We start from the raw sequence: 24,823 nt of genomic DNA, 5'->3' as shown, positions 1-24,823 counted from the left end.
TTACAAACCAGCACATCCTGGGAAGGGGGTCCTTCTGCCGGGATCCTTGGAAAGGAGTGAAGCAGGCTCTGCAATGGAGGTGGCAGGATATGGAGACTCCACTGGAACTGGCTAGGACAGAACTGAGGCATTAAGCACCTCGGGGTGGAGAAGGTGTCAAGAGAAGCCCCCTCCCCTACCTGGAGGCTGACTCTAAATCTGATTTCAGTTCTCACTTCACTCATCCCACGTTCAGCAGATACTCTGACATGAGCCAGCCCTTGTCTTCAGGGAGCTCGAAGCCTAACCCCAGAGGCAATCACTGTTGTCTTCAATAGATTGTAACTGCAGGTGAGGCCCCTCTTTTCCGGGTGGGGCAGTGGAGACCCAGGGATGGGGGGGTCATCTTTGAATGGAGTTGACTTAGCTAGCACCAGGGCTTCACATTTCCTCAATCCCCTACCCCCAGCGTCTTCCTGTCCTGATTTCATCATTTCTAGTCTCTTCCTCTTGGCACTTTAAAAGTGAAGTAACAACAGTTTCATCTTCCCTTAGAAGAGCTTGCCAGCAAGTGACTCCTCCCAAGCTGGGCACTTTCTGCATCTGTAGAGTTGGCCAGTGGGGAGCCAGGGCACAGGACCCTTGAAGTCAGGCAGCATGTTATTCATTCAATATCTATCAAGTGCTCTTTCCACACTCAGATTTGAGTAAAGCAGGGGAATAGGTAACCAGCCTTGCCTTCTCAGCACCAACTGGGGCAAGCATCCTCCTTAAAATGAAGAAAAGCTTCTGCCATGAAATTTGGGGGCCTCTGAGGGCAGATTGAGAAGCGGCAGAGCTTCCTGCCAAGTCTGGAATCCCAAAATCAATCCCAAAATGGAAAAAAAAAAGGGGGGGGCTTGGATATAGAGAGAAGCTTCTAATCTCAGTTTTGCCTCGTTCAAGCTGTGTGACTAAGCAAATCACTTAAAAACTTATGAACCTGTTTCCTGATCTGTAAAAAAAAAAAAAAAAAAAGTGTAGAAATGCCTAAGAGAACAATTACGCAAGAGATTCCAACAATCCTTTGGGGGAGGTCCTCTAAGGGCTAACTACACGCTACCCCTCCAGGTGGGTCTTAGGCCAGGGGTCATCAATCTCTCCTGCTCCCCACTTCCTCGTGCCATCTTCAATACCTTTAAGGTCCTGGCACCCCGGCCCTGTCGAGTCAGCTTGCCGAGAGCTGGGACCCAGAAGGCCGCGGGTGGGGTGAGGCGCACGAGGCAGTACCAGGATAAGGCTCAAGTGTTTTGAGCAACCAGACCGGGAGTCAAGTGCGAAGTCAGGCCAGGTCGAGCCCCTGCTTGCCGGCTCCATCCGAGTTCTCCAGCGCCCAGGGGGTGCCCACTCACCCGCGCCTCCCACGCGCGGATTCTTGTCTGGCCTTGCCCCGCCCGCTTGGCCCACGCGGCGGGCGGGGCGAGCCGGAGCCTTTGTGTTCAAACCGTCCAATGGGCAGTGGCAGTGGGCGGTGACGCGGGCGGGGTCTGACCAATGGGCTGCGGTCTGTCAGCGTTGACTGACAGGCGCACACATAACACACTCGGCCACGCGCGCCCCGTCCGGCCCCACTTGCGCAGCGCGGTTCTACGCGGGCCGCATTGTCCGCCAGTCCGCCGTCCGCAGTTCCCCGCGCGCCCCGGGTCCCCGCGCCGACCGCACCTCCCCGGATTCCGACGTGGTAAGGGGGTGCGCCCGAGAGGCGCGGCTGGCCTCGAACGTCCCCGGCCCCGCACGGAGCAGCGGCGACAGCAGGTAACAGCCGGCCTTGGGCCTCTGGCGGGCGGACGCGCGGGGCGAGGGTGGTGGTGGGGTCTCGCTCCCCTCCCCGCGGGTCCCGGGCCCGGCCTGACCCCGGGGTCATCGTCGGGCTGCACCGGCCAGAGCCGAGCTGCCCAGGCCTGGCCCTTCCTCTCCGGGCCAAGCTGGGCCAGGCTCCAGCCCCGCCCGGCGCACGCCCCTGGACCGGTCGAGAAGGGCCAGCGCTGTGCCAAGGCCGCCGTGACTCATCTCCGCCGCCCGGCCCCCGCCCCCGGGACTGGACGCTCCACTGGTCAGTCTGGAGGGCGGATGTCTCCGGGCGGGACTTCCCCGGGCCGAACCTCCCCGGTAGGCGAGGAGCGGAGACCCGGCTGTCCCAAAGCGGCCCAGGCCAGTGCCCGCGTTTTCGTGCCAGTCAGGCAGTTTCCAGGGACAGGTAGTTCTCTGCTTCTGCCGCCGCCTGTCATAACTCTGGTAATAGGAGGGAGGCCCATTTTGTTCAGTTCTAAAAAAAAAAAAAAAAAAGAAAGAAACCAAACAAATAGGCGGGAGTGTGACTTAGAGCAGAGAGGCAGGGAAGGCGCATGGTTGGTAAAAACAAAAACAAAAAACAAAAACAAAAAAACTCCCGCAGGTTTAGCCAGTAGGGAATGAAGGGAGCAGAGTTAGCACCTGGAGCGTTTTGCAGGTCCCAGGAGAGAATGTAGTATGAAAACGTACCGCGGAGGATGCCCAAGATCTAGGTTAAGTCTGACGACTGGATGGATACTGCCATATAAGTTTGTGATGGGGGTGGGGAAGGGTGGAGCTGAGAAAGAATGTGGTTCCTCTCAGAAGTGGGAAGGGATGTTTTATTTGAGGGTGTCTTAACGGGTGGGGGGGGAGGCGGGGGATGTTTATTCTGATATGCAAAAGATTGGAGCTCTGAGAGGCTCACCTCTTGTTTTGTTTTGGAGGACGGGGCCTTGACCTTTTCATCTTGTGAAACCCAGATTCAGTGATAAACTCTTTCGTGATAGCAGAACCCTATGAGAAAGACTAAAAGGCACCCCTGGAAGGGTGCTGACTGCTGATGGTTTTCAGCAACCCCCCCCAAACACACACACACACACACACACACACACACACCCCTCTATCTAAATATTTATTTATATTCTTGCCAGCAGTAGCTTGAGTTCTGTATATAAACATTGCTTTGTTCCTGCCCCAGGGCGAAAGCTTCATCAGCTTCTGCAGGGCAGGGTTAAGAGGAGGAGCCTGTGTGAGCATCTGTAGCTTTCAGGTGGTGAGGGCAGTAGCGGGGGTGGAATTACCTTATAAGGAATGGAATATAGAAAAGGATCCAGACCAACTTCCTGCTGTGGCTACTACCAATCAGTCCCTTTACCACCATCGGCTAAAACCAGGGTGGACATCCTACCTGTGAAGACACCAATAAGACCCAAGACATGAGGCTGCTTGTTTTTCAGAACAGGACTTTGTAGAATTCTTCAACTGGACTAACCAGACCTCCTGGTTTCTGTAGTCTGAGTTGGGATGTGTTAGAGCCTATGTCCACCACACAGCCCAGAGAACTAGTAATTTAAGTATCAACCAGGAATATTGGAAGTGATAAATCACAAGTACTAGGACCGAAGTATAACAGTGACTTTGTGGCTGGCCAAGGCACCATGTTCAGAGTGCTCACACTGGTCATCTGAGATTTTGAGTCTGGGTTTATAGAACTGAAAGGTTTATGAATCCTCCTTGTGTTGTAGAATGCCGCCTTTTGCCATGTCTTTTCACCTTGGCCTCCTCTGAGTCTTCCTTGTCAATTCCAGAGCCTTGGTTTTCCACCCCACGTAGTGACTGGTCTGGCTGGTAGGGACTGAGGGTAATCCCACACTGCCGCTCCACCTGCCTGTTTTGTTAGTTTGTTAACAAATGTAACAGCTCTGCAGCCTGTTCTGAACATACTGGAGGCTGTAAAAGACTCTAGTTGGGGACACAACAACATATTCCTGAAACAACTTGAAAACTTCCTGGTGGAGTGGAAGGACCCAGGCTCTGCAACCTGTGAGAGCTGAGCTCAAACTCTGCCACTGTCACTTACAGGCTGGGTGGCTGTGGGCAGGTTACTGATCATTTCAGTGTCCCAGGTTCCCCCCTGTACAATGGGGGTAACGATGCCTTCCTGGATTATAATGGGTGTGTAAGGAGCCGGGTACCTAGGAGGCATTTAGCAAAGTATTTTATTGTATCAGGATGCACTGATGTTGCAGCCCAATCATCATTAATGGGATACGGCATCCGGGCACCATCAGGGTGTAGGCAGGGGTTACCGTGCAAAAGTTTTCTGGAGTCAAAGTTTGATTGCGGCTCTGAATCAGTGAATACAGCTATGAAGAAAGGAAAGCACGTCCCATCTAAGGGAAACAAGCTAGAACAAGAACAGGCACAGCTCTAGGGACAGGGCAGCACGGTAAGATGGCTGGGCTGGAGAGCGGGTGCAGGGCAGCAGTGATGGAAGGCGTTCATTGAGCACCTGTGGCCTCCCTGTCAGGCGCCACAGGCTCTGTCTCATGTCAAAGGTTGCAGAAGGCCCAATTCTAGCTCTCACGGACCTCAGCATCCAGTAAACTGAGAATTAGGAAATCCTGTGGAAGGTGCCATGAAAGAGGCTGCCCAGGGCAGAGGGCAGCAGGGTGGGCGGGGCCGGGATAATTAATAAATGCCCCATGTCACCCACATCTCACGCTGTTTCAGTTGAATCCCGGCGGGGGGTGGGGATAGGCTGGGAGGCAGTGCCTTGTTTCTCCTCCCCTGGAGAGGGGCTGAGAACAGCCCCACGCTTCACATGGCACCCTTTCTCTCCCAAGACTCTTCAGGGGAAGGGTCCCCCGCCCACCTCATCATGTCTCGAAGAAGCCAGCGCCTAACACGCTACTCCCAGGGTGATGATGACGGCAGCAGCAGCAGTGGAGGGAGCTCGGTGATGGGGAGTCAGAGCACCCTGTTTAAAGACAGCCCTCTCAGGTAGGGGGTCGCCACTTCCAGCCCCACCCCCCTCCGTGGGATGCACTGACCTGCAGAGCAGATGTCTTGGGCGGTTCACTGCGCAGCCTCTTCGTCTTGTGACTTTTGTGGGCAGAGATCAGATACCCATGTCTGGTCAAAGGGGACATTCACACCTCTGGGGATGCCAGGGCCCAGTGCTGTTTCTTCTCTCCATACTGTAAGCTGGGCTGCCGCCCTCATATTCAGAGAACAGGAAGTGGGGAGAGGCAGCTTCAAGAATAAGCCGGGCCGGAAACCCCAAAACCGAGAGCTGGGCTCACAGGAACCCATTGTGCTGTGGATGGCTCTGCCAGTCTGGCCATCCTCCCCAGACCCACACCCACATGTGCCACTGTCTGTAGGGCCTCCTCAGGGCCAGCGAAGCAGAACAAGTCCGAGGGGCACCAGGATGTGCGCTAAGGCAGGCGCCTGCCTCACCCTGCCCCCTTGCAGATGTGAGCCCCAGATGACAGCCCCTGAGGCTTTGACTAGCTCTAGAAGGCCAGGTTGGGTTTGTCTGGGTTTTCAGTGGGTTGTAGAAATTACTAATCCATGAGGAAGCATGAAAAAACACTTTGGCTTTGAAGTTGGAGACCTGGATTTGAATCCTAACTCCATCACTTACTGATGACCTCGCCTAACTGCTAGTGAGATTTAGAGATAATGGGAGCACAGAAAGTACCTGCTTTGCGGGTAGACAGTCAGCAGTTGGGAGTTGTTAGTTGCCTAGCAACAAGGCCACGCCCCCCCATCTTAGGAGGGCAGAGCGCTGCCTAGGGCGCCGCTTTCGCTTTCCTGGCTGGGCTCACCTGCCAGCTCCCTCCTCTCTCCTCCTGCTGACCTCCCACAGGACCCTGAAGAGGAAATCCAGCAACGTGAAGCGCCTCTCCCCAGCACCTCAGCTGGGCCCCTCCTCCGACAGTCACACCTCCTACTACAGCGAGTCTGTGGTCAGGGAGTCCTACTTTGGCAGCCCCCGGGCCGCCTCCATCGCTGCCTCTCTCACCAGGAACTCCATCCTCGACGACCAGCCGCTTGGTGACCCCTTCTGGAGTGAGTGTCCACAACCCTTCTCCTGGGTCTCTGCTGCCTCTGGAGATTTACGGTCCAAAATCCTCCCCAGGGGTTTCCTAACCGCTGCTGGGCCAGAAGAGGGGCTCCCCACCTTCGGAAACCCTTGGGAAAGCAGCTGAGTGTCTGAACTTCCAGGCCCTTTTAGATGATGGAGGAGCCACGTAGCTGCTCCAGGCCTAGGCGACGGAGGGGCCGGTCCTAGTTCACCCTCCCTTGACCCAAGGGAGCTCGGGAGGGGCTAAGAGTAGCTTCCATCTGCCCATCAGAGATGCTCCTTGGGCTGTCCCCGCGAGTCCCTCTGGAACACCCTCCTCGGAGCATCTCTGCCCCAGGAGAACCCCGCGTTCTTCCCTCCTCAGGTGAGGACCTGCGGGTGAGGAGGAGGAGAGGCACAGGTGGCCCTGAGAGCAGCAGAGTCAACGGGCTCCCAGAGGACAAGCTCTCCGAGGACTTCCTCGGGTCGTCCTCGGGCTACTCTTCTGAGGATGACTACGTAGGTAGGCGACGTCCTCCCTCCCCAGCCTTGGGGAGATGCTCCACCAGGTTCCTGGGCTGCTGGGGAGGTGACGGGAAGTAGGGGAAGGCGCCCTTACAGCTCGAGAGAGCATGGTGTCCAGCTGAGTGTCGCTGCTGTGCCACCATGGTGCCCTGAACCCAGGCCTGGGGTGGCCCTCGACAGCGCTGGGATGCGATCGCCCGGCCCCACGAGGCCTTGAGCAGCCTGTGGCCAATTCCCTTATTTGACTCATTTCCAGCAAGTGTTTAACATGGAGCTTCACACGCAGGAGGTGCTTGATCCCTTAGTCTAGTTCTGAGTGGTTTGAGGGGTTGCTGGTGAGGAGAAAGAAGCAGACAAGGCATCCAGGGGAAAGAAAATGTCAGAAATCTAGCACTTCGCTTCGTCAGAGTTTACTGGCCTGCTAGCTGCCAGCCTCTGTCACTTGGGTCTCAGCTCAAAGTCTAGAGCAGACAACCGACAGTCTCCATGTCCCAAGGCTCTTAAGAGTGAGGACAGCAGTGGTCCAGTGGTTAGGACTCCGCGTTTCCACTGCAGGGGGCACGGGTTCGATCCCTGGTCAGGGAACTAAGATTCTGCAGGCCCTGTGGTGCACGGCACCTCCACACCAGAAAAAAAGAGTGAGGACAACTGGGCATCTCCTCTCCTCCCTGCAGGCTACTCAGAGACAGACCAGCAGGGTTCAGGGTCACAGCTACGGAACGCTGTCTCTCAGGCAGGCTCCCTTTTCTGGATGGTGGTCACTTCTCCAGGTGGGTGCCAGCTGCTCTGTACGTGATTGTTTCCATTCTCTCTGGCAGTCACTTTCATCCATCTTTCTGCAGTTGGGTATCCAACCCGTTAGAAAGAGACTGTAGGGCCACCAGGGGTAGCTCGTTCCAGAATAATTACTGGGAGCCTGGAGCCACGGGAGCACCCTTGCTTGAAAGCTGGACGGAGGGCGTTGGCAGCGCAGGCGGGTGGGATCACAGGACCTGGGTAGCGTGGAACAGGACGGAGGTGCACTGGCAATCAGGGTTGGGGTCGGGGCAGGGAGGACCGCTGGTGGAGGCACACAGGCCAGTGGTTCGGGGTGGCACTTAGGCTTGATGGGCCCTCTTCCAGGCCGGCTCTTCGGACTCCTCTACTGGTGGATTGGCACCACCTGGTACCGCCTGACGACAGCTGCCTCCCTCCTTGACGTCTTCGTTTTAACCAGGTGAGCAAGACTGACAAGGAATCAGAAGGCCCTAGGCAGAAGGGGCCAATAAAGCATCTAAACCTGTACGTGATGGTTTCTCTGAAGGTTTTTTTTTTCCCAGTTTACTTGCAGCTTTTATTAGTGAGTGTGGAGTGGACACCCAGAGCCCCCTTTTCTGCCTGACAGTGGACAGGACTTAGAGTCAGGTGCAGGGAGTGTTCTGGAACGCAGGTTCTTGTTTTCCTTGGGCGCTCCCTTCCAAACACCAGCCTAGCCACTTCTGAGTCTCACACAAGCCCAGCCTTACTCCTGCCGGCCAGACCTTAGGCTCTAGCCAGCAAGTGGTGTTTCCCAGAACATTCAGCATCCCTCTTGGCCCCCTGGTGATCTGGACCCCCAGTGTTTTCCAAAAGAAAATACTGTCTTGACTAAGGAGTTACTTTTTTTTCTTCTATATTTGCTTGCCTAGAGGACATCTGTCTGTGAAAGTTTTAGGTTATTCAGAGACCCCAGTATTTACTTATTTATTTTATAAATTCATTTTTATTTATTATTTTTGGCTGTATTGGCTCTTCGTTGCTGCTCATGGGTTTTCTCTAGTTGGGGCGAGCGGGGGCTACTCTTTGTTGCAGTGCATGGGTTTCTCATTGCAGTGGCTTCTCTTGTTGCGGAGCATGGGCTCTAGAGCACAGGCTCAGTAGTTGTGGCGCACAGGCTTAGTTGCTCAGCGGCATGTGGGATCTTCCCGGACCAGGGTTGAAACCCGTGTCCCCTGCATTGGCAGGCGGATTCTTAACCACTGCGCCACCAGGGAAGCCCGCTCCCCGCCCCCGCAGTATTTATTTTTGATAACATCAATACAGTTCAGAGTCAGAATTGTCCCCGTCACTCCAAGCTTTGCAGGTAAAGCATCCAATCTGGCCCTGGCAAGATGAGAGGCTTGAGGGTGTCCTCTCTAACTCTAGCTCAGCACTCAGGAAAAATCTCTAGGAACTCCCTGGGGGCATATAGAGGCCCTGGAGCCCTTCTGACACCTCCGCCTGCCCTCTCTCCCCTCCTGTGGTCCAGGCGCTTCTCATCACTGAAGCCGTTCCTGTGGTTCCTCTTGCTGCTGCTGCTTCTGACCGGCCTGACCTACGGTGAGCTCATCCACTGTCACAGGGAGGGGTAGAACGGGAGCTTGTGGAGATGGGGCTGGCGAGCCAGAGGGGCAGGCACAGTGTGGGCCGAGGCTGGTGCTGAGCAGAAATGTGAAAACTAGAGGGACAGTGATCAACTACAAAGAAGGGAAGGAGGCAGGACGAGCGGGGTCGGGTGGAGCCTGGGCAGCATCCTGCCTGGCTCTCCTGGGTCCTCAGGTGACCAGTGGGTGAAAGGGGAAATGTTCCGATCCACTGGTCTTGTCCTTGGTTTGGGTTGCTACGCTAGACTGCCTAGCATGTCTAGAGCATCCTTGCAGCCCCAGGGGCTGGAACATGCCTTAGTACAGGAGTACTGGGGTAAAAAGCAGGGACTCTGACACTGTTGTTAGCAGTCGTTTTCCCTCCATTCCAAATCAGGGGGTTGTCTGGGTGAGTGAATTATCGTTACAGCAAGCTCAGTCTTCAGCTGTCTTTAGGATCAAAACAATGAAGTAGTAAAGAGAAGTAAGAGCACCTTTTTGCACCGAGATACTGAAACACCTGTCACCTAGAAGATGCCCCATGTTGTTCCAGTCTCTCTCGTTGAACTTTCACATTTTTTACATAGTTGTAATCATTATGTTTATATATTTTGTGTTAAACTTTTGATTTGACAATTTCACGAGTTTCACAATTTCCTGTGAGTTGCCCCTGTGGCCCCCAGGCTCAGTTCTACCAATTTATAATTAAAGACCATGCTTTATTATTATTATATTTTTAGAGGTGGTTTTATAGGTTTAGCATCTACTCAAGTTGTATTTCTTTAATTTCTGCCAAGGTAGAACATCTTTCCAAGTGTTGATTCCTTTGTTTCCTGTTACAAGAACAGCTTGTTCCTATCCAGTGGAAACTGGGCATTGCCCTTAAAATAATAATGACCTTTTATAATCTTACAGTGTTTTGTTCAGGAAGCACATTCGCTTGTGTTATCTCAGTTTGTTTCACCACCCCCATGTGGGGTTGGTGGAGCTGAGGTTCTCGTGGTGTCATGAGATGCATACAGAAAGTCTGAAAGGCAGAGGGGTGGAGTGACCGGCTCCGGGAGGGCAGTAAGTGAAGGCCTGTCCGGAGGGTCTGACTTAAAGTCTGGTGGTCACGTGCTTCCCATTGCACCTGCTCGAGGCCAACAATTGAGTGGCAAGTGTGGCATCTTACCAGGGTGGAGACCCCACAGCCAACATGGCTTTTTCAGGTGCTGTCAGCCCCACGCATACATGTACACGCACACACATGGCACGTGCATAGCTCAGGAGTAAACACATCACAAACAGGTAGCCCCTAAAGCAAGATGCAAATGTCTCTGTGTGGTGGCAGCCTTGTGCTCTGTTCTGGGGCAGCAGGCAGCCTCTCTGAGCAGGTGGATTCTGTTTCAGTGATTCTCAACTATGGCAGCCCATTAGAGTCACCCGGGGAGTTTTATTTATTTATTTATTTATTTATTTATTTATTTTGGGGGGCCATGCTGCACGGTTTGTGGGATTTTACTTCCCCAACCAGGGACTAAACCCACACCCTCGGCACTGACAGCTCGGAGTCCTAACCACAGGACCACCAGGGAATTCCCACCTGGGGAGCTTTTAAAACTCCTTATGGAGGGATCCCCCAGGCCCACAAACTCACTCTGGAGGGCGGGGCCAGACACTGTTTCAGAAGCTCCGTGGGTGATTCTGATGTACGGTCTGGACTGAGGACCACCGTCAGAGCCTCTGTGTTCTACCATCGGATCACCACTGGATCATCCCCAACTTGTGATAGCCGTTTCCTCCACGCTTTGCCACCGATGGAAAGATGAGAATTCCTGAGGGGACGTGAGGGTGCAACACGCTGGGATTGTCAGGTGGAGGAGGCTGCCTCAGAGAGTGGCGGGAACCTCCACCCCTCGTACCGCCTTTGGCCGGGGCAAGGCTCCCGCGAGCGAGACAGGCTGCTGTTGAGCGCTGCTCGTGAGGCTGCCGTCCGCGCTGTGGCCCCGGCCCAGGTTAACTGCCCTCTCCTCTGTGTGCAGGCGCATGGTATTGCTACCCCTTCGGGCTGCAGACGTTCCACCCCGCTGTGGCTTCCTGGTGGGCCTCGAAGGGCAGCGGCGGGCAGCGTGCTGTGTGGGGTTCCAGAGACTCATCCCCACATTTCCAGGTGAGCGTCTTAGGGTCGCAGGCTCCCGCCTCGGCCTGAATTTGCCATTGAAGTCCCCGCCCTTCTTCCTCACACACACAGCTGAAGAGGTGCTGCCAGGATACCTTTCTCTACGTTTGTGGTGCAGGTGTTGGGGGGAGTTTTGCCTGTGCTTAAATATGAATCAAAACTGCCCAAAAGTTAGTTGCCATCCTAAGCAGCACGGAAAACAGAAGGAAAAGGAATAAGACAAATGGTCTTGCCTACTTTGTTCCTTTTCAGTATAATTTCACGAATCTTTACTGAGTACCTTCTGTGAGTCAGGTAATATCCTGTTCTGTTACCTATTACAATAGATAAACCACCCCCAAAATCAGTGCCTTAAAAGTACCAGCACTGGGGAATTCCCTGGTGGTCCAGTGGTTAGGACTCAGCACTCTCACTGCCATGGCCCGGGGTCAGTCCCTGGTCAGGGAACTAAGGTCCTGCAAGCTGTGCGGTGTAGCCAAAAAAAAAACAAACAAAAGTACAGCATTGGATTAGCTAATGAGCCTGCAGGTCCTCTGGGTGGCTTTTCTGGTCTGAGCAAGGACAGCTGATCTTGGCTGGGCTCCCTCGCCTGTCTGCAGTTGACTGGTGGATCAGCAGGGGCGGGCTGGTCTAGGCCTGGGCTGGGCAGGTTGTAGCTTTGCTGTCCAGCAGGTAGCCTGGGCTTGTTCTCATAGTGGCCAGGCAGGGTTCCAGCAGAGTGGAATCATGCCAGACCTTGAGGACTAGATTCAGAACTAGCATACTGTCACTTCGGCCACATTCTATTGGCTGAAGCAAATCTCAGAGCCAGGCCAGATTCAAGGAGGGGGAAATAGACCCCACCTCTCCATGGAAGCACCTGCGAAGCCACATTGCAGAGGGCACAGATGCTGGGAGGAGGGCAGGACAGTGGCCATTTTTGCAACCTGCCAGAGGCTAAAGATGGATCCGGCCCAGGCCCTGCCCTCAAGAGGCCTGCAGTCCAGTGGGGGGCGATGAGTGCACAAACAACCGGAGTGTGTATGTGCAGGTCCTGGGGTTTACGATGAAAATGTAAAACTCTTTGTCCTCTAATTATAGTTATTTGAACTTTGCTTGCATCCTGCTGAATTTAATTTGCTATCACATTTTTAACCATTTATTTTGGTAGATATTACTTTCCTGACCCTGATTTTATTATTTCACAAAATAATGATGTGTTCTGGCATCTTTAACTTTTTTTTTTAATCACTAGTAAAGACAATTCAATTTCAGGACCACCTTTTCTGTAAAACGGGGGAAGTAAAGAATGACATATGTTTGTATTTACTTTCATCTGCATAAAGACACTAATAAAAATAGTTGCCTCGTTTGGGAAGGGTTGGTGGTGAGGGCTCTGAGTGGATGGGGCAGAGGTTAGGAGCATGAGTTTTTGCTGTTTGTTTGCTTGCTTTTTGAGTCATGCAAATACTGCCTAGTTTAAAAATGGAATTTTTGAAAGTCAGAAGCCCAACCTCTGTACTCAGTAGGCTCGTGCCTTTTAACTGACAGTCAACAGGCTGTGTTTTATAATTTCATTTGGGTGTTTCTGGGATTCTCTTCCCTTCCTCTGTAGCAAGCACTGTTGTCGTAAGTCCCTAACCTCTGTGGCTCTTCCCTCCCCGTCCTGCCAGGCGGAGCAGCGCATCCTGTCCCGGGTACACTCTCTGGAGCGGCGCCTGGAAGCTCTTGCTGCTGAATTTTCCTCCAGCTGGCAGAAGGAGGCCATGCGGCTGGAACGCTTGGAACTGCGGCAGGGGGCTGGAGGGCAGGGGGGCAGCGGCAGCGGCAGCCTGAGCCACGAGGACACCCTGGCGCTCCTGGAGGGGCTGGTGAGCCGCCGCGAGGCTGCCCTGAAGGAGGACTTCCGCAGGGACACCACTGCTCAGATCCAGGTCGGGGAGGGGAGCTGAGGGGCCCGTGGGGCTGACACCCTGGGTGTGTGGGGTGGAGGGGGCGAGGCCCTGCACCCTGACATGAGGGAGACAGCAGTGTGTCCTTCAGGGTCAGACAGCTCTACCACTTGGCAATTACCTTCTCTAAGACTTAGTGTCCTCCTCTTTAAAATGGAGACTCTCCTGTCTGCCCCGCCCCTGGTTGTGAGAACATGAGATTGTAGTGCGCCTGGCACAATGCCCATGTAGGTGTGGCACATCATGCAGGTGTGCAGTAAAGACCGAGAGGAGTCTTGCGTGTTTCCAAGAAGCACTGTAGCAGAAAGGCCAGGAGCTGAAGTTTGCAATCAAACAGGCCTGGTTCGAATTTGGTTACACCACTTACTGGTTGTAAGCGGCCTCTGAGCACGACTCAGTAAAATCCTTAGCCTCTCTCCTATGCCTGATAGGAAGAACTGGTCACCCTCAGAGCAGAGCATCAACAGGACTCAGAAGACCTCTTCAAGAAGATTGTCCAGGCCTCGCAGGTTGGTGGGCTTGGGGGCACTTGGAGCCTACGGTGGGGCGCTGATCGAATTCATCATCTGTTCTTGGGCTCAGAGAGACACCTTGGCCCCTAAGGGTCTGCTTAGATGCAGAATGGGGAGAAGGGTGTGTAGTCTCCTGACTTCTGCTTGAACTGAATCCACCTGGGCTGGAACACTCTGCAGAGACGCCCTGGGATCATGCCTGAGGACAGGAAGGGCTACTTTCAAGTGGCTTGTTGTGCTGGGTATACATGCTGAATGAACGAGTGAACGGGTGAACGCCTAAGCACAATAGATATGGGGAGAGACTCCCATAAGGACCTCAACCAGGAGGCCAGTTTGACGTGTGCTAGATCAGTCAGGAGGCCCTGGGGTGGGGATGTGGTTAAGCAAAGACCCCAAAGGGAACAGATCGTGCTCTGGGAGACTGCTGTGAGCCTGACATTTCTTGTATTGGTCCCTTCTTTCTGCTTATAGGAGTCTGAGGCTCGACTCCAGGAGCTGAAGTCTGAGTGGCAAAGGTAACTCGCACTGCCATCCGTCCTAGGCCTGCTCAGCCCCAGCCTCCCCATTCCCACCCCCAGCTAGGCCTGGGGAGCAGAATTCTGATTGTGTCCCAGGCAGAGAGGGAGATGGCTGAAACCTAGCTCAGGACCACCTACTCAGAGCCTGTCCTTGAGGTGCAGTGGAGGTCTGGCAGGGGTTGCAGGCACTGCAAGAGAATTGGGATTCATGGGTTCATTTACAGACGTACCGTCTTTTCTGTACAGCCTCATGCCGGCTGCCTTCCCATGCCCCAGATATCTGTACTCGTGGAGGATGTGAGAGCTGAGGCAGAGTGAATTATGGATCTGGGCTTAGAAGGGAAATGGGATACTGTAATAATTAGCTCCTTGGGATATGCAAGCCAAGTCACAGGCACCGGAGCTGTGTTCTACAGCCAGAACCTCCAAGAGTGAGCCTTGCACTCACCAGTGAGTGGTGGGCACACACTTGTATCAGGTGCCAACTAGGGGATCCTCTTGTTCTCCTCAGCATAGCCTTACCCCTCATCAGAGATCCAAGGCTTACTCTTCTCTCTCTGGGAGTAGGATGACCCAGGAGTCCTTTCGGGAGAGTTCCATGAAGGAGCTGGGGCGGCTGGGGGTCCAGCTGGAAGGCCTGCGGCAGGAACTGGCAGCCCTGACCCTGAAGCAGAGCTCGGTGGAGGACCAAGTGGGCCTGCTGCCCCAGCAGCTCCAAGCGGTGCGGGACGACGTGAGTTGGAACCATCCACATCCCTTGCTGAACACCCCTCCTCTGAGATGGTCCTAGCAGTCTGCAAGGCAGAGAGCCTCTCAGCCCCTGCTCTGGACTCGGCACAGATGCTGGCTTTCTTTGACAGAAGCTCTTCCTGTTTTCTCATTGATAACATGGAGGGTTGTTCATAACTCTTTCCTCCTTGTGGCCTGAGCAGGCACGCGCTGGCCCTCCCCTCGCAGGCCTGTCCTCGCTCCCTGTCCTCTCTACCCAAGCCAGGCGCCACCCCACCCTGGCCAGGGCTCTGCTGTGGCAGCTTCCACCGTGAGCCTCCCAGAGTGAGACCTTTTTTTGGTCCCTAGGTGGAGTCTCAGTTCCCTGCCTGGGTCAGCCAGTTCCTTCTTCGAGGTGGGGGAAGCCGCACTGGGCTCCTTCAGCGAGAGGAGATGCAAGCTCAGCTGCAGGAGCTGGAGAGCAAGATCCTTGCCCACGTGGCCGAGACGCAGGGCAAGTCAGCGAGGGAGGCCGTGGCCAGCCTGGGGCTGACGCTGCAGAAGGAGGGCGTGATTGGGGTGACAGAGGAGGTGAGGAGTGGATGCCCCTGGACACCCCCGCCCCCCGCAATGGCTAATCCACCCAACACACACACACACTGCTTTCCTCCCTGGGGGCCGTAGAGCTGCACAGTCCCACACTGCCAGCTCCCTGGCCTGTTCTATGACCTAAGTGACATCCAGGAGGCTCCGATGTTTGTTTTGGGGCTGGTGTGGAAGGGTGGAGGTGTATGCCTGAGCAAGCGGCACGTGTCTGGACTGCAGCATGGTGCAGGCACAGGAGGGCTGAGTCCAGGGGCTCCTGGCCTCTAACAGTGGGGCCACGGAGGTGGACGAGTCTGCTTCCCATCACAGCTGCTCGGGGTGCCTGTGTTTTAGCAGGTGCACCGTATTGTAAACCAGGCTCTGAAGCGCTACAGTGAGGACCGCATAGGGATGGTGGACTATGCTCTGGAATCGGGAGGTGTGTACACGTCTCCTCCCTTTGCTGGGCCCCTTTCCCTACACTGGCGGGCCCCCTGGCATCTGCTAGGGTAGCTGTGGTGTTAGGCAAGCAGGGCTTGAGGTCAGCAGAACTCACCCAACCCAGAACTCACAACAAAGGCGAGTGACTGCATGGGAGAAGCCGGGATGTGCTGAGCACCCTCCTCGGCCAGGAAGAGGCGGGCGATGCTTACAGCTGCTCTGGGGTCTGGGTTAGGTGTGAAGACTGGTCCTCAGAGAGGGGACGGGCAGTAGTAGTCCCTGCTGGGGTTCCCTTGGCTGGCGAGCTAAGCTGGTTGTGTGGGTCTCCCTCCCCTGCTGGAGTCCAGCCCCAGGCACCCACCCTGCCTTTCTTTCCTGTCTCAGGGGCCAGCGTTATCAGTACCCGATGTTCCGAGACCTACGAGACCAAGACAGCCCTCCTCAGCCTCTTCGGCATCCCCCTGTGGTACCAATCCCAGTCTCCCCGAGTCATTCTCCAGGTGGGGGCCCTGAGCACACCGAGTCGCCTGCGTAGCTGGGTGACTGTCCCCTCCTGGGCCATTGAGAGCTGCGCTCAGGGTGGCTTGTCTTTGTCACCTGCCATGCGCTGACCCGACCTTCTTCCCCCAGCCAGACGTGCACCCAGGCAACTGCTGGGCCTTCCAGGGGCCCCAGGGCTTTGCTGTGGTTCGCCTTTCTGCCCGCATCCGCCCCACTGCTGTCACCTTAGAGCATGTGCCCAAATCCTTGTCACCCAACAGCACCATCTCCAGTGCCCCCAAGGACTTTGCCATCTTTGTGAGTATCCCACCTGGGGGCTAGAGGGGTTGTAGGAGGGCCCTGTGGGTCTCTACTGAGGATAGAGTTGGGATCGTTCTTTGGTTGAGAGGAAGGGAATAGATATGGAAGAGACGGCGCCAAGGTGGGAAATGGCACTTTGGTCTCAGTTACCTCGGGCTGTGGAGGAAGAAACGGAGGCCTGATGAGTTAAGTGACTTGTCACAGATCACACAGCAGCCCTGTGTACAGAGCTCAGGCCCCCTGCAGTCCCCGAGGAGGCTGGTGCCTGCCCTACTGGGTGGGAGGGGACCAGTGGCGGAACAGGAGGGAAGGCCTTCCTCCCTGGGGGCCTGTGTCTAAGAGCAGGATCTTCCCTCCATCCTTTGCTCTCTCTTCAGGGTTTCGATGAAGACCTGCAGCAGGAGGGGACGCTCCTTGGCCAGTTCACCTACGACCAGGATGGGGAGCCCATTCAGACGTTTTATTTTCAGGTATGGGATTCTGTTCTGCTGGTGGAGGCGGCATATATATGTACTTTCCCATCCATTCAGCAGAGGTTTTCTGAGTACTTGTCCTAGGCTAGGCACTGGGGGTTCCAAGTGAGAAGTCACAGCCCAGCCCACCCACAGCTCAAGGTACGCAACAGAGACCACTGTCCCTGTGGCGTGGGAGAGGCGCCAAGTGCACATCAGCGCAGGGGAGGGGCCCTCCCAGATGGGCAGTGCTGGGGAGCTGCCTGCAGAGGGCAGGTATCCGAGTGAAAGTGGCCCAGCTGGGCCTTACACAGCGCAGTGTGGCTGGGCCACTGCTGGGGGGCTCCTGCCTCAACTTGAGTGGGCATCGGTCTCCTAGGCCCTTGTTAGAAGTAGATCCCCAGTCTCCAGACCAGGTGAATCTCTGGTAGGTGGCCTGAGAGCCACACCAGGGGAGTCCTAGTGTGAGGGAGTGGGTGAGGTGGAGAAGGGACGGGGGCGGGGAGAGGCAGGCCTGGTTACCAGGCAGAGTTTCAGCCCTCAGCTGAAAATGAACGTACGATACAGAGGACTGATGGGAACTTGAGAAAGAAATTCTGCTTAATTCACAGTGAAGGAATTCTTTTTCAGCATCGACACACATCAGACTCTCCGTAAAGGTAGTTCTGTTCATGGTCAAAGAGAGGTCCTGTGAGGTTTTCCCAGTTTGAGATGAATCATGCTGGGGCTCGGTTACAAGGCCATTTTTATGTGGCCGTGGGCTGGGCCTGGCGCAGCCTTACATGTGTTGGCGGCCCCTGTGGGACCTCTGAAGCCTGTGGGGCTCCTTGGCCCACCAGCTGGAAACTCTGGGTTCCAGCGTCTGAAGACTGGAGCTTTGAGGTCCAGTTCTCTACAGAGGCCCGGGGGAGGGGGCATCCGGCCCTAGGTGTGGCCATCTCCCCTCCTGTCTGAGGACTCTCACCCCTGCCTTCTCTCCCCAGGGCCCTAAAATGGCCACATACCAGGTGGTGGAGCTGCGGATCTTGACTAACTGGGGCCACCCGGAGTACACCTGCATCTACCGCTTCAGGGTGCATGGGGAACCCACCCACTAGGCCTTCTCTGTGCCACTGCCGCTGCCAGCGGGGAGGCCAGCTCCTCTCGGCACGTGCCCCCTGCTCTGGGGGTGGCTGCGCAGCACCCCCGCCTCTGCCCCCACACGCTTGAAGCGCACTGACTTCCGGGAGCAGGCAGGAAGAGCCCCTGGCCCAGCGGAGATTAGAAGGAATGCGCAGGCTCTTCCTGAGCACCGGGTGGCTCTAGCGGTCAGCAGGCTCCGGCGTCTCTTTTCCTTCTTTGTTCTCTGGGCGCTGGGCACTGGGTGTCTTCTTCTCCCTCCTGCGAGGGTGTATATATGTAGCATGTTGTGGGAAGTCGAGGCAGGGAGAGACGGGATGAGTGCCCATGTTCCGGCAAAGGTGGACGAGACCTGCCTGCCCCTTGCCCATGTGCGGGGGCTGGCACCCAGGGAGCTGCATAAATGAAGCAGGTGCCAAAGCCGTGGGTGAAACAGGCTAGGGCCTGGGGCAGCTGAGCTGTGCCCCCTCCCTAGGCAGAGAAGTGAGGTCCTCTGGGAAGAGGGTGCAGGCTGGGACTGGTCCCCAGGCAGGAAGCTCCTGGGAGAAGGCAGCTGGGCTCCTCCAGAAAGCTAGTGCCATCAGCCTAGGCCCACAGCATTCCTGAAGGGCTTCTATACACTGTATTTGTCCTGGATCAGGGTGGGTCAGGGTGGGCCGTGGGGCTTCTTCTACCCTGGAGGGTCTGGCTCCTGAGAGCCTGAGGGTTACTGCTTCTGTGGCCCTGTAGGAGTCCCCTCTGCTGGGGACAGTAGTTGCTTTCTCCTGATGCTGGGACTGGGGCCCACTCTGCTCCCCACTCCTTGCTAGGGCCCACCTGTGCCCCAGCACAAGCTTGCTGCATTCCCCAGGGTGCCCAGACCTGTCCTTCGAGGCCATAAACATCTGGGGTCAGCTAGAAGTGTTCAGGGGACTCCCTGGACTCTTGTGGTGGCCCAGCGATACAATGACTGACAGTGACACTCAGGGTGCCACGGTGGGAGGAGGTCTGCACTGTTGGCCCTACCCCACCCCTATCAGGCCGCTGATGTAAGAGGCCCCCTAACCCTAAGCCGCCCCTGGGGGCTCTCTCAGCTCTTGCTCAATTCTGTTTCTATTCTATTCTGACTCATTTTCTATGGGGGACAGACAGGGGTGGGGGGCTGGGTTAGGAGGGGGGGCTGAGGTGGGAGCTTTTGGACCCAGCAGGCCCTGCTCTATTATGTATTTTTCAAGGTCTGTTTTTTAACTGAAAAGCTAAGAGCTTGATTCCTAGCCCCGTTCTGTGGGGCCTCGGGTGAGTTCAGGTCCTTGTAACCTGGCTGCCAAGAGGGCCTTGGGGCACTGGTTCCAACTCTGTGGTTCGTTCCGGCCCGTGGGGAGGGGGCAGGAAAGGCCGCTGTGCAGGTGGGCGCCCTGAATGGAGGACGGAGCTGGAACGAAGGCGAGGCCTCGGCCATCCTGTGATCGGTCCTCTGGCACTGGCCCTGCCTCCAGACAACCAGGTTTTGTTTTGCGCTCTCCTGTCACAAATGCTGCACTATTGGTTCTTAATTTTGTATCTCCAGATTCTAATTTATGCCTATGCAAAAAATAAATTATGCCCAGGATTAGTGGAGTGTGTGGTTTTTATCTGGCCATTGCACGGGACCCTGCTCTTGGGAAAAAGAGAATGAATTCTTAGCCAAAACAGTGCCCCAAAGGCTTCCTCCTAAGCTTTAGAAACGCAGGCTTCTTGGCTAAAACTCAGCTGTGATGGGAGGTGGGACCTGAGGCAGGCCCGGTGCCTGTGACTCTGGGATCAAGGACTGGCAGGAGAAAGTGAGTGGCTTTATTAGCCATCACTGATGTCCCAGTCCCACTGGGAAGCAGGAGGCCTGTCCTGCGTCTCTCAGCGCCACTGGAGCAGAGGGTAGAAATTACCCACTTTACTGCCAAGCTCGTCCGCCGTCAGTGCCGCAGCCCCCTCCGTGGGAACTAAACCCTTGTCCCTTGTACCTGTGTTGGGATGGCACGAGGTGGGTCCCCTGAAGAGCCAGCCAGAATCTTGCCAGTTCCAGGGAGCAGGTCCTGGCCCTTCCCTGCAAATATCTCCCCAGATTCAGTGCCTCCAATGAGCAGCTCCAAGGGCCAGGGGTGGTTGCCCAGGTGGACTCTCAACACACGCCTCTCATCCTGACCATGGCACCTGGCCCAGGGAGGGGCCCCATCACAGCTGAGAAAATAAAGGCAGGAACAGGTCAGTAGGCAGGAGTTGGGGGATAAACTGCTGCAGGAGATGGTGCTGGGTGGAATGCAAAGCCAGGCCCAAGGCTTCGGGCCAGTTACTCAAGCCCTCAGCTCGCTCTCTGCATGAGGAAAAAGCTAGTACTATGGCTCGCCCCTCAGCAACTGCTCGCTTCATCACGTATTTCATTCACACTTGCACTGCATTTAGCACCATTTTTCGACAAAGGTGACATCCCTGAGCGGCATTAGTAAACGCATCCCTGGAACCTACCACACACCGTCAGGGCTCAGGGCCTCTGTTCGTGCCCTCTGGGGCCTGTCTGCACACGTCCAAATCGTAAGAGGCCCTCATGGCACAACCCTCACACCGTCTTTTCTATGGTCCGTTCCGTGACCCCAATCAAACCTGCGCTTCCCCTGCAGCATGGCACATTCCTGTGACCTTATTCTGTGCTGGGGAGGCCGATAAGCCAAAACAGTGGGCCTGGCTGAATTAAAGATGTCACACGTTAGCTGCGTTACAAAAGGGTCAGGATTTGCCATTTGAGGTGACTGGATTAACAACTTTATTCTTCATCAACAACAAAAGGGCTGGTGTTTTGTTCCAAATAGTCGGTAGGGCTGAGACCCATATGGGACCTTTGTAGTCCCAGCTAACGACAATAAAATGCTGTAGCCAGCCCCCGGCTAGCAGGTGTGGGCCTGGTGACCACAGAGATCAGAATGACCTGAGTGTTTGAAGGCAGAGGCCAGGGTGGAGGCCACAGTTTCAAAATGTAAAGGAAGTGGTTATGCTCACAGCGGCAGGAGAGTTCCAACAAAATGTGGTTCTGCCTGTTCCAAGGTCCCCCCATGGCCAAGTCCTGTGGAAACACAAATTCCACAGCACCCACCGTGGGGACAGAGAGCACAGGGTGCTGCTCAACGCTGGAACTCCTATTACAAAGGCACCACTGGGCAACGGCCCCTGTAAGCAGAACCAGAGTCAAAATGCAAGAGGGGAACAGCCAGCAGACAATGGAACTAGGACAGGCTGAAGGACACGCTGGAGTGGGTGACTGGCATGACTGGGGGCTGGGGGCACTGCTCCCCTGAGCTCCAGTGTCCTTAACCAGAAAAACACAACTACCGCCACCTCCCTCATAGATGGGAGCTGCGAACATCAAAGAACATGAAGTGAGGGAAATGCCTGGCACAGTCCCAGCTACACAACGGAGACGTGTCCATGCCACATTTCTCCTTTTGAGCCTGTTGCCCAGCTTGCGGCCTCTGCTATGGACGTGGGAGCCGGCGTGGGTGGTGAGCAGTGTGCTGACCATTGTTCACCGGGCACCGCCCACACGCTGGCACATCAGGGCCTCACACACACTCTCTCGCTGAATCCTCGCAACCACCCGACGTAGGCATTTACCTCTTGCTGTGGATGAGGAAACTGAGGTTCAGAGGATGGCAACGTGTCCTGTGTCACAGCTGGCGGAGGAGTCTGGGTTTTGAAGCCATGCCTGCCTGACAGGAGAAGCTGGGCCCCTCCCGGCCCGGCCCGCAGCCGGGGGCTCTAGGGCAGGCAGAGCAACGGAGTTCCCCGTGGCCGCACCTCCACCTGGAGGGGCTGGGCAGGGAACAGGACACCGTCAACTTGGAACAAACTTTTATTTTGTGTGCTGGTTTGGTCGGTCCATGGCCACAGGTCAGTGGTAACTAGAAACAGTTAGGAGGGAAGGAGAGGGGAGCAGCAGTCCGGAAGCAGGAGTGGCGGCAAAGGGTTGGGGATGGAAGGGAGGCGAGGCTGAGGAAGGACCCAGCCAGGTGGGTGTCCCAGGCTAGAGAAAGAATATATCTCTGCCCATCAGTCCACCCTAAAGAGAGGGCTTCAGTCCACAGCTCTGAGCAGGCTGGTTCGGGGCCCATGCTGCCATCTCTGGCCTGGGCAACACCACCCCCACTCCTGGCATTGATTCTTCCAAAGGGCTTAATGCTCTGAGCTGGGTCTGGAAGAATCTTTTTTACTACCTCCTACCTGCTCTCCCTGTACCCCAGCTGGAGCTTCCAAATCTGGGGCTCAGGCCCTTCACTGCTGGGCTCCTGTAGCAGCCATGCTGGGGCGATGTGGCGGGGAAGGAGGGGTTCCAGTCCCGGCCTGGCTCAGAGGAACACCTGGCACCCCGCCAACAGGAGGTGCTGTTGACCGTGACCCTGAGCAGGCGGACCCCAGGCCCGATCATCAGTGCCCTGAGGCCCAACAAGAATCAGAGTCAAAGTCCAAGCAGGAGGCGGCCCCAGGGCGAGGTGAGAGCCCCCAGCTCCGCAGACTCTGCAGAAGAGGAGTCACCCCAGCCAGCCAGGCAAACAAAGGATTGTCTCCAAGGGGAAAGAAGAGTCACAGCTGTCTTCAGGTCAGTGGCAAGGTCAGAGGGGTAAGGAGGGGCCTACAACTCAGTCACCAACACCCTCCACACGTCTACAGTTACAGCCTAAGAGCTTTTGGCATTACCTGTTTGGGGGTTTAAGGGAAACAAGAAGGAGAAAGAGAAAAGGGGAACCACCGCTCTCCACTCTGCTGAGATGCCCAAGTCGCAGGAGGACGGCCCCCTGCTCTGGCAGCAGCAGATACTTCCCTGGACGCCCCTCAGCCTGGAGGCGGCTCCGTGGCGGGGCTCCAGGCGCACTGGCGAGTGAGCACAGGGAAGGAGGGCGCGCTTCAGCTCCTGACGGCCCTGAAAGATTCTCACAGAGACACACGAACGCACGGACAGACAGGCAGCCAGCTAGCTCCTGGAGGCTGGTGGCCAGCCACGGAGGAGAAAGGGGAAAGACTGCCAGGCCCTGACCGGCCGTACTCCTGCACCTCACACGCCCTCGCACACGCACACGCACACGCACACTAGATAGGTAGATAGATAATAAAAAGAATAAAAACTAAGGGCCCAGATGTACAAAAAAGGTGTGAGTGAGGAAGAAGGAGGGGAAGAGGGTCGGAGATGGTCAGTCCTCCACAAGTCTGGCCACCTTCCTCAGCTTATAAATTACAACCCCCCTGGAAAATGGGGGTGGGGGGAACGACAAGGCTCCGGGTGTGGCCTGGGGGAGGGCGAGCGGTGGTCAGAGTTGCTCTGGCCCATCTGGTGGATTGGTGGCCAGAGAACGAGGATCCCTTGGGTGGTGGAGGTGGGCTGGGGGAGATTCAGCAGCCGCTGGCGGGAGTCATGCAGGCCCCCTGGGACTTCACCTTGTGACGCTGGCCCCCCCGTCGCCGGCCCCCGCTGCTGGGCTTGGGCTGAAAGAGAGAAGAAGGAGCTTGAGAAGCAGTGGCCCATCGGGGGCAGGGCAGGACAGGACAGCAGAGGGGCAGTGGGAAGCGGGGGCAGGAGGTGAGCGAGCAGCCATCTGCTACGCCCTCCGCCAGATGGAGCTGGCGCCCACCCTGCCTTCCTTGCAGCTGGTGGGTCACAGGTGATCACGGCGTGAGAAGCACAGAGAGAGCAGGAACTAACGTGTGCCACTGCTGACAGGTGGGAAGAAAAAAGAAATGAAGGAGTCAGAGGAAAGACTCGATGGGGAGGGAGAGCAGAAAGGACAGGTCCAGGCAGAAGCTTCCTTCTCCAAAGAGGAGTCGGACGAAGAGACACTGGAAAGGGGTGATGTGAGGGCCACCAGGAGAGGACTCCAGGGGACAACGCCGGCAGGAGGTGCCGAGTGAGAGCCACACTGACAGGGCCCAAGACCACCTACCCCTCAGGAAGTGTCACGTCGGGGAAGGGGCCAGGAAGACCCTCTAAGGCAGCGTCTTTCAGACGTTTGGGCTGCAGTATGCACATACATCACTTGCACCCTCACACACACAATGCTCACTCTTACTATGACAGGGCAACGCTGACATTTTTCTATTCTCTTTCATTAAAACTAAATGCTGGTCAGGACCTATTAAGTTCATTTCATGTACGCCACATCTCAGTTTGAAAAACACTGCCCTGAGAGACAAAAAGTTCACACTTAGATAGCACTTAGGGACCTGGAGTTGTGGGAAACACCCATCTAGGAACTCAAAGACATGGCAGACTGGTGAAGGCTGCCGGCGCTCTCCTATGGGTCACCTCCACGGCCACGGCCCCGCCCCCACCCCGCCTGAGGCCGTCAGGGGCCCAGGACCAGCCTGGGAAGCACACTCACCTGTGGCTGGAGACTGCCGGATGCAGCTGGCTGCGCAGCCGCTAGAGAGCAAGCTTCATCTCCAGTTGGGGGTGCCCCTACTGCTGGCCCTCCAGAGGGACCTCCCTCTTCTCGTTTGGGCAGGGGACCCTTTTTCGTCGATTGCATTTTAATCTGCTGGGGCTTGGAGTTCATTGGGGAATTGTTGGTGGTCTGGAGGAGCTGCAGGAGCCAAGGGGGTGGGGGATGAGACAGAGCTGCGGGCAGTGACCTGGGCTCAGCTGCCCCCGTCCCGCCCCTGAGGTCTCAGGGACCTCTCACTCCGTGGCCTGGCTGGGCCTGGGCGAGGTGGGTGGCAGGAGGGCGATGACAGGGCAGTGGGGTGGAGAGATGTCCTCTCCACTCAGCGTACCAGGGCTGCCCCAGCCAGGGCCGATGTCTCACTTGCCTCAGCCCAGCCCAGAAGGGTTCCATCCTGTTCCCTGCCCCAG

At 56.1% G+C, this 24,823-nt stretch overlaps 2 protein-coding genes across 7 annotated transcripts in view; one reads left to right on the top strand and one right to left on the bottom strand.

The window, feature by feature from the left end:
- Positions 1 to 1,534: 1,534 nt before the first annotated feature.
- SUN2 (Sad1 and UNC84 domain containing 2) lies at positions 1,535 to 19,570 on the top strand. Of its 2 annotated transcripts, none has more exons than XM_082634846.1 (18): positions 1,535 to 1,773; positions 4,638 to 4,794; positions 5,666 to 5,868; positions 6,249 to 6,386; positions 7,063 to 7,158; positions 7,511 to 7,604; positions 8,655 to 8,725; positions 10,773 to 10,900; positions 12,562 to 12,822; positions 13,272 to 13,349; positions 13,827 to 13,870; positions 14,441 to 14,606; positions 14,951 to 15,172; positions 15,521 to 15,605; positions 15,992 to 16,107; positions 16,238 to 16,405; positions 16,786 to 16,878; positions 17,844 to 19,570. In XM_082634846.1, the coding sequence occupies exons 2-18, from the start codon at positions 4,673 to 4,675 to the stop codon at positions 17,955 to 17,957; spliced, it is 2,199 nt and encodes a 732-aa protein (XP_082490972.1). In that variant the 5' UTR covers positions 1,535 to 1,773; positions 4,638 to 4,672; the 3' UTR covers positions 17,958 to 19,570. The 2 variants fall into 2 exon arrangements, with proteins under 2 accessions (XP_082490972.1, XP_082490973.1); XM_082634847.1 differs by lacking the exon at positions 1,535 to 1,773 and adding an exon at positions 2,166 to 2,253.
- GTPBP1 (GTP binding protein 1) overlaps positions 17,841 to 24,823 on the bottom strand; it is a 31,975-nt gene continuing 24,992 nt past the window's right edge. For 2 of the 5 annotated variants that reach the window (XM_082634848.1, XM_082634849.1), the window contains 2 exons: positions 24,354 to 24,554; positions 20,192 to 23,460 (listed from right to left, as the gene is read on the bottom strand). In XM_082634848.1, coding sequence (XP_082490974.1) covers positions 23,368 to 23,460; positions 24,354 to 24,554 — 294 coding nt within the window. In that variant the 3' untranslated portion in view covers positions 20,192 to 23,367. The other 3 variants (XR_014295248.1, XM_082634851.1, XM_082634850.1) reach the window with 3 other exon arrangements.

Source organism: Mesoplodon mirus (genome assembly GCF_964341445.2).
Source record: "Mesoplodon mirus genome assembly, chromosome: 11".
In the NCBI taxonomy this organism is placed as follows: Eukaryota; Metazoa; Chordata; class Mammalia; order Artiodactyla; family Ziphiidae; genus Mesoplodon; species Mesoplodon mirus.
The sequence above is the reverse complement of the archived record's forward strand: the minus strand, read 5'-3'. Positions and strand labels throughout refer to the sequence as shown.